General features: G+C 43.0%; 1 protein-coding gene across 2 annotated transcripts in view; it reads left to right on the top strand.

Moving 5' to 3' along the window:
• The first annotated feature begins 69 nt into the window (after positions 1 to 69).
• Positions 70 to 9,000, top strand: part of LOC138971851 (monocarboxylate transporter 13-like) — a 12,900-nt gene continuing 3,969 nt past the window's right edge. Inside the window, exons 1-7 of one of the 2 annotated variants that reach the window (XM_070344684.1) lie at positions 70 to 486; positions 2,459 to 2,548; positions 3,003 to 3,053; positions 4,982 to 5,216; positions 5,699 to 5,899; positions 6,451 to 6,641; positions 7,589 to 7,753. In XM_070344684.1, coding sequence (XP_070200785.1) covers positions 294 to 486; positions 2,459 to 2,548; positions 3,003 to 3,053; positions 4,982 to 5,216; positions 5,699 to 5,899; positions 6,451 to 6,641; positions 7,589 to 7,753 — 1,126 coding nt within the window. In that variant the 5' untranslated portion in view covers positions 70 to 293. Of the gene's footprint in view, positions 487 to 2,458; positions 2,600 to 3,002; positions 3,054 to 4,981; positions 5,217 to 5,698; positions 5,900 to 6,450; positions 6,642 to 7,588; positions 7,754 to 9,000 lie in introns of both variants that reach the window. The other variant, XM_070344685.1, reaches the window with a different exon arrangement.

The raw sequence follows: 9,000 nt of genomic DNA, 5'->3' as shown, positions 1-9,000 counted from the left end.
ACCCTTTTGAATGCTCAGAGAAAATTAAATTATTTTCACGGCTGTGGCCGCCATTTTGGATTTTTACTGTGAACCTCCCTACATGTAGCTCTCTCTGAGCCGAGAAAAAGCGAAGCAGTGGAATTGCATGTTCGTCGTGGTTCATCGTGTGAAGATGTTTGTGAGAACATTTCAACTGAGGTGAGGGATTGGCTGCTGCTAGGTCACGTGTGGCATTTGACTGACAGACATGAACAGATTGGAGGGGACCATTTTCTATAGTTCTTGTTTCCTTTTCACAGGATTAGATCCCCATGGGAACCAAAGATTCCAGTTCAAGATGGCGATGGGTGATCCTTGCGTCCTCTTTCTGCTCTCTCCTTCTCGCCGGATTCGCCCCGTTCAACGCTGGCGTCATGAAAGTCGTGTTACTACGTCATATGAACAGTGACGTCATCGCTACAACATGGTTGTCTGCTTATTACTCAGGAGCTTCGGCGTTGATCGGTTAGTATATTATTGTCTGTATGGAATGAACCTAGTCAATTTGGACCACTGTCTGATATGGACCACCTCATGTTCGGACAAACTAATGGCGCTAGAGCGCTCAAAACAATTGCATTCGCAGTATTCACCCTCTCTGAAAATTTTGCACATGTCGAAACAGCTGCAAAAGAACAAACCTCAAAACCGTTAAGCTTTTTCTCTTTTTTTCCAAGCTTGGCAGCGTTCACTCTAAATGTGTCGCTTAAACGGACTCGTTTCTGTCCACAACCAAAGCTGTTATCACACAAACACTGCATGACAGCTAAGACTGCAGGGGAAGGGCTCCTAATATGGACCGGCTCCTAATATGGACCACCTCTTGATCTGACAAACTAACGGCGCTAGAGCGCTAAAAACAATTTCATTCGCTGTATTCACCCTATCTAGATAACTTGCGCATGTCAAAACAGTTGCAGAAACACAAACCTTAAAACCGTTAGGCTTTTTATCTTTTTTTCACTTTTGGCAGCGTTCACTCTAACTTTGACGCCTAAAACGGACTCGTTTCTGTCCACAGCCAAAGCTTTTATCACACAAAAATTGCTATAATATATGACAGCTAAGACCGTATTTGTACATTTTAGCAGTTTTGACCCCGAGTTTCTACTGCATAAATAATAGCAAAATCCCAAAGTATGTGTGAGTCCCCTAATATGGACCACCTTCAACAAATCGAAGAAAATAAAAGCTAAAGGCTATTTTCATTAATTCTTTACGAAGCTTGCTGAAAATAACATATAACTAGCCCTCGAGCTTTCAAAAAATAAATCAAATTGTCTTCTTTTTGCGGAAGTTGATAATTTCACTTATTTTCACTCTGTTTTTGATATGCTTCTTTAGTTTCCTGGTGTGCTTCAAATAATGCTCTCATCAACCCGAAACAGATAAATCTAAAGCATATTTGAATTAGTCTGACTTGCACACTAAGTTGTATCATGTTATTTTGAAGTATAGGGGGCTTTTGACAGTGATTCGTGAAGACCGCTTCACTGGTCCATATTAGGCGCCCAGGCTCCTAATATGGACCCTTTGTGATTTTTTATGTATTTAATTTTTGCTGAATGTCTATCAAAGCTATTTCACTCTAATTAGGCCTAACGGTTAACCTAAGAGAGAAGGACTACCAAACACAAAATGAAACTTCTTCGCAAGAAAACAAGCTAGTTATCAGCATGAAACAAAAAGTGGTCCATATTAGGGGCCCTTCCCCTATTTGTTACATTTTAGCAGTGTTGACCCCGAGTTTTTACTGCAAACAAAAAAGTATAGCAAAATGTCAAAGTACGTGTGTGTTGCCTAATATGGATCACCTTCAACAAATCGAAGAAAATAAAAACTACAGGTTATTTCGATTAATTCATTAGGAAGCTTGCTGAAAATAACTAGCCCTCGAATTAAAAAAAAAATCAATTAAAGTCTTATTCTCTCAATCTATCTTTCTACCTATCTCTCTACTTACCTATCTATCTATCTATCTATCTATCTATCTATCTATCTATCTATCTATCTATCTATCTATCTATCTATCTATCTATCTATCTATCTATCTATCTATCTATCTATCTATCTATCTATCTATTTAACTATCTGTCAATGTTGTCGTCCCAATCAAAAAAATAAATCAAAGTCGTATTCTCTCAATCTATCTTTCTATCTATCGATCTATCTATCTATCTATCTATCTATCGATCGATCTATCACATATATCTATCTATCTATCTATCTATCTATCACCTATCTATCACCTATCTATCTATCTATCTATCTATCACCTATCTATCACCTATCTATCACTTATCTATCTATCTATCTATCTATCGATCGATCTATCACATATATCTATCTATCTATCTATCTATCTATCACCTATCTATCACCTATCTATCTATCTATCTATCTCCCAATACATGTTGTCGTCCCAATCTGTCTCCAGCCCCGGTCGGAACCATGCTGGTCAACTTGGTGAATTGTCGCGCATGCGTGTTGCTGTCTGGTGTGCTGTGCCTTGTGGGATGGGGGCTGAGTAGCCTGGTGACTGACATCTACTACCTCTACTTCACGCTCTCCCTGGTCGGTACGTGTCTTGTACCCAGGTATTTTCAGGTGTCCACAGGTAGACTGGTGACTGACATCCACCATCTCTACTTCACGCTCTCCCTGGTCGGTACGTGTCTTGTACCCAGGTATTTTCAGGTTGTCCACAGGTAGACTGGTGACTGACATCTACTACCTCTACTTCACGCTCTCCCTGGTCGGTACGTGTCTTGTACCCAGGTATTTTCAGGTTGTCCACAGGTAGACTGGTGACTGACATCCACCATCTCTACTTCACGCTCTCCCTGGTCGGTACGTGTCTTGTACCCAGGTATTTTCAGGTTGTCCACAGGTAGACTGGTGACTGACATCCACCATCTCTACTTCACGCTCTCCCTGGTCGGTACGTGTCTTGTACCCAGGTATTTTCAGGTTGTCCTCAGGTAGACTGGTGACTGACATCCACCATCTCTACTTCACGCTCTCCCTGGTCGGTACGTGTCTTGTACCCAGGTATTTTCAGGTTGTCCACAGGTAGACTGGTGACTGACATCCACCATCTCTACTTCACGCTCTCCCTGGTCGGTACGTGTCTTGTACCCAGGTATTTTCAGGTTGTCCACAGGTAGACTGGTGACTGACATCTACCACCTCTACTTCACGCTCCCCCTGGTACGTGTCTTATGCCCAGGCACAAACGGTCGTTATATTCTTCTATTTGGATATTCTTGTTTTGTTCTGTTCATTTATTGTTCGGAAATGTTGTATGATTTATTTAAAGAAATGGGCGGGGATGTAGCTCAGTCGGTAGCGCGCTGGAGTTGTATCCAGTTGGCCGCTGTCAGCGTGAGTTCGTCCCCACGTTCGGCGAGAGATTTATTTCTCAGAGTCAACTTTGTGTGCAGACTCTCCTCGGTGTCCGAACACCACCGTGTGTACACGCAAGCACAAGACCAAGTGCGCACGAAAAAGATCCTGTAATCCATGTCAGAGTTCGGTGGGTTATAGAAACACGAACATACCCAGCATGCTTCCTCCGAAAGCGGCGCATGGCTGCCTAAATGGCCGGGTAAAAACAGTCATACACGTAAAAGCCGTGGGAGTTTCAGCCCATGAACGAACAAACAAAAATGTAAAAAAATGTTTTTTACATTCTCAGATGTGACCTGTCACACCAAGTGATTGTATCATCCTAAGGAATGATGACGTCCAGTGTGCACGTTTTTAAAAAGAAGGTCGCAGCAGACACTGTCATTTATGCAATGCTTGCTCAATACAATGCCTTTTCTCTCTTAAAAACATGCACATAGGAGTTGACCAATTCACTGCCGCCATGTTCTCTGACAAAACGTCCAGTAGCTCGCTCGAAAGACACAAGCGAGGCAATGGATGTTTTTACACCCCCGGTATAGGGGTGTGTATAGGTTTCACTCGATGTGTTTGTGTGTTTGTGGCGGTGTTTGTGTTCGCAAGTAGATCTCAAGAATGAACGGACCGATCGTCACCAAGCTTGGTGAACAGGTTCTATACATTCCTGAGACGGTCCTTACAAAAATTGGGACCAGTCAAACACACGGCTAGGGAGTTATTGGTGGATTAAAATTATACAACGACTTATAGACGGACACCCCCGTTGGTCAAAGGGAAATAACCATTCTCACTGCCACCAACTGAGAAGGTTATTTCCCTTGACGGGGGTGTTTTTCCTATCAGAGGAATTTCTTGTTGATTCTCAATGTTGGAACGTTGGCAGTCTCTTTGCTTTTGGATGACAAAGTGTTGTGTGCCTGTGTTCTGCCCATTAAGCTATGGATTACAAAGTGTTGTGTGCCTGTTTTCTGTCCATCAAGCTATGGATTACACAGTGTTGTGTGCCTGTTTTCTGCCCATCAAGCTATGGATTACACAGTGTTGTGTGCCTGTTTTCTGCCCATCAAGCTATGGATGACAAAGTGTTGTGTGCCTGTGTTCTGCCCATTAAGCTATGGATTACAAAGTGTTGTGTGCCTGTTTTCTGTCCATCAAGCTATGGATTACAAAGTGTTGTGTGCCTGTTTTCTGTCCATCAAGCTATGGATTACACAGTGTTGTGTGCCTGTTTTCTGCCCATCAAGCTATGGATTACAAAGTGTTGTGTGCCTGTTTTCTGTCCATCAAGCTATGGATTACACAGTGTTGTGTGCCTGTTTTCTGTCCATCAAGCTATGGATGACAAAGTGTTGTGTGCCTGTTTTCTGTCCATCAAGCTATGGATTACACAGTGTTGTGTGCCTGTTTTCTGCCCATCAAGCTATGGATTACACAGTGTTGTGTGCCTGTTTTCTGCCCATCAAGCTATGGATTACACAGTGTTGTGTGCCTGTTTTCTGCCCATCAAGCTATGGATTACAAAGTGTTGTGTGCCTGTTTTCTGCCCATTAAGCTATGGGTCAAGGCATGTCCTTCGCGGGGTCACAGATCATCCTGGGCTACTACTTCCCTGACCACGCCAGCATCGTGGTAGGAGTGTCCATAGCGGGTGGAGCCCTGGGTATCTTCGTCCACCCGCCTCTCCTTCAGACCCTGACGGACTGGTACGGTCTTCGCGGAGCATTCTTGCTGAGCGGGGCCGTGGCTTTCAACAGCTCTGTGTGTGGTGCTCTGATGCGTCCTGCCAGGTATATTACATTTTGGGAACGTTTTCTGACGAATTTGACCTTAAAACGTTCAAAGGACATTCTCAGTGCTGTAATTTACATACCCTTACATTTATTATGTCGAAACTATTTCGTAACTATATATGTTATACAAAGATTTAAATCAGTGAGTGATTATCCCGTCGCGATATAACCTTCGTGGTTGAAAACGACGTTAAACACCAAATAAAGAAAGAGTGATTATCGACGTCGAGTGATAATCGATTCCTGTACCAGCAGTCCCAACTCCGATCATCCTCATCATTATTTTAGTTATTAGTAAAGGTTACACAATCCTCGAAGAACATAAATATCGTTGGATTCAGAAAGTCAAACTTGTAATTAGGAAAACGCATGCACATTCCGTGCTTTACGGTGTTAAAACGTTTAACACAGCGTAAACAAACATGTTAAATTGTGCACCCTCAATTCATGCTCCAGTCCAAATCGTTTTCTGTTGACAGGGAGGAAAGGAACACTACCAAGTCCAAACACCAAGGCAACGCCATGCAGAGGTCATGCCGCGTCATCAGTGACGCGTGCTCTGGTTACACGTTTGTGATGACGTCATGGCCGCTGCTGACGTTCACTCTATCCGTTTTTCTGTGTTCCCTTGCTTATCATGGTTTGGTGGTGCAGTTACCAGCCTATGTCATTGAAAACAGGTAAGTCTGTGTTGAAAGACGCATCTGTACTTGATTCCATCTCATCTTCCTTATTTTTCACGTCAGTGGAAAAGGAAACAAACACAAATAGATAAAAGAATGAACATAGAATATCTAAGTTATGCCTTGAGGCGTATGTGCCCACACATGCATATGATTGATGTGTGTGTGTGTGTGTGTGTGTGTGTGTGTGTGTGTGTGTGTGTGTGTGTGTGTGTGTGTGTTTGTTTGTGTGTGTTTGTGTGTGCGTGTGTGTGTGTGTATGTGTGTGTGCGTGTGTGTCTGTGTGTCTGTGCGTGCATGCTAGCGTGCGTGCGTGTGTGTTTGTGTGAGAGTGCGTGCGAGCGTGTGTGTGTGTGTGTGTGTGTGTGTGTGTGTGTATGCGTGCGTGCGCGCGTGTGTGTGTGTTTGTGCGCGCGCGCTTGCGTGCGTTTGTGTGTGTGTGTCTGTTGGTACGTATAGTTCTATGTGTGCCTGTATGTGTGTTCTCACAGTGTGTGTGTATTTTTTGCACAGATTCCCCGGTTTTCTTTGACCTGTTTTGTCGACAGTGGCCTTACTCCTACACAAGCATCGTTCTCCATCTCCATCTTCGGGATCGGCAGTTTCTTCTCTCGCATAGCGTCAGGATTTATCGCCCATGACAAGCGAGTAGGAAGTCTGCTGGTCTACTGTGGCCTCCTGGGAGTTCAGAGCCTCGTTACCTTGGCAGCGCCATCTTTGACGGCGAGGGGAATTGTGGGTAAGTCTGTGAGCTCGTTTGAATCAGACAATGCCATCGTTGTTGGCGATGGCGATTGTGGATAAGTCTATTATTGGTTGAACGTTGTTTGTAACGTCCCTTCAACCGGCATGGGTATCCAGGACCGCGTGTAAGTCTATGAAAAACTTCATCATCATCATCATCATCATCATTATCATTATCATCATCATCATCATCATCATTATCATCATCATCATCATCCATCATCATCATCATCATCATCATTATCATCATACATCATCATCATCATCATCATCATCATCATCATCATCATCATTATCATCATCATCATCATCATCATCCATCATCATCATCATCATCATCATCCATCATCATCATCATTATCATCATACATCATCATCATCATCATTATCATCATCATCATCATCATCCATCATCATCATCATCATCATTATCATCATACATCATCATCATCATCATCATCATCATCATCATCATCATCATCAGTCGTAGGATGGATGTTATGCAGAAGAGGCAGAAAGACTTCTTCAGGCAGTTCAGTTGGGGGCCGCCGACAGAGGGTCAGGAAAGGTCATCTGTGTCCATTCTTTAACGTTGTCGGGCCAGCTCTTCCGTTGTCTCCAGCGTCAGCGTCTGCCTTCGACGGTGCCTTGTAGAATGGTTTTGGAGAGGATGTCATGCCTTGGGACGTGGCCGAACCACACCAACTTCTGTCGCTCACTAAGACAAGGACATCACAAATACAAAGTCAAAAATGTTCGCCTATGGAGGCTCTTACAGGACACAAATAAAAAGCGAACATGTTGACTCTGTATTTGACATTTTGTGCTGTTCTTGTCTTTTGAGCACAGAATTCTTTCGTTTTTCAACAGTGTTTATCTCATACAGTCATTTTGTTGTTTAGATTGTGAAGAAATAATCAGAATGATATGTGTATTTGACAGGCTGCTACAGCTTCTCCTTCCTGGTGGGCTTGTACACGGGCGGCAGCTACGCTCTCATCTTCCCCGTGCTGTGTGACCTGGCCGGTCTTCGTCACTCGTCCACCGCACTGGGTATGGCCACCTTCTTTCTTGGTGTCGGAAGTCTGCTGGGGGCGCCGCTAACAGGTCAGTCACACGGCTTAACTCGCACTGTTGAAGAATTGTGTTTTATGTGATAGGTTGTTGTATACAATCAAAAAGCAAGAACTGTCGGTTATTGGAACGTTTAATTGACAAAACATAACGTTACATTTAAAGGCACAGTAAGCCTCCCGTAAACCATCACAGATACTGTCAGGCTTTTACACACAGTAAGCCTACCGTAAACCATCACAGATACTGTCAGGCTTTTACACACAGTACAAACACCCCTCCATTTGGACGCTCACCGAACGGGAACATCCTAGGTGCCCTACGTAAAGAACTAGCAATTTTCAAAGAATTAATTTTGCGGATTGTCTGTCAGGCAATCGGACGGTGCTTTTTTGCGCTTCTGACCTAATTTTTGAAATCTAAAAAATAAATTGACAGCTTGTTACACAAGCATTCTTAAATCATAAAAGAAATCTTTTTTCATCAAGACACGATTAGAACAATACGAAGTTTTGAAAGTTTAAAAAAAGATAGCCCGGAAGCAGGGTCGTGGTTCTCGTAGCAGACGACGCTGCCTGGCGCCAGTTCCTCTGAACCGTTAACCGCCACTGCTCTAGTTCGCAGCCGTTTCAATGTTGCATTTCAGATTCAAAGGTACACAATAACGTGCTATTGCAGATAAGCTTACAGAGATTTGCATTGAAATGACAAACTGGCGGCTAAATTGTGAAAAAAGGGAAACTGGATTACACGGGTTCACGATGGCTCAGAGGTAAGATAAACCACGCAAAAAGAAATTCTTTGAAAATTGCTCGCTCTTTACGGAGGGCACCTAGAATGTTCTCAAGCGGTGAGTGTTTAAATGAAATGGTGTTTGTACTGTGTGTAAAAGCCTGACAGTAACTGTGATGGTTTACGGGACGCTTACTGTGCCTTTAACGTCGACCTGATGAATGCATTTTTCAAGCGAGTTTCATCGCCCATTTTGAGATAAGTTCATTATTATTTTGTATCATAAGTGTCTGTCTGTCTGTTACTTAACAGAACATTAGGTCGACCTTGTAGTAAATGTTACTTAACAGAACATTAGGTCGACCTTGTAGTAAATGTTACTTAACAGAACATTAGGTCGACCTTGTAGTAAATGTTACTTAACAGAACATTAGGTCGACCTTGTAGTAAATGTTACTTAACAGAACATTAGGTCGACCTTGTAGTAAATGTTACTTAACAGAACATTAGGTCGACCTTGTAGTAAATGTTACTTAACAGAACATTAG

Source organism: Littorina saxatilis, linkage group LG7 (assembly GCF_037325665.1).
Source record: "Littorina saxatilis isolate snail1 linkage group LG7, US_GU_Lsax_2.0, whole genome shotgun sequence".
In the NCBI taxonomy this organism is placed as follows: Eukaryota; Metazoa; Mollusca; class Gastropoda; order Littorinimorpha; family Littorinidae; genus Littorina; species Littorina saxatilis.
Note: the sequence above shows the minus strand (reverse complement) of the source record. Positions and strands in the feature narration are given on the sequence as shown.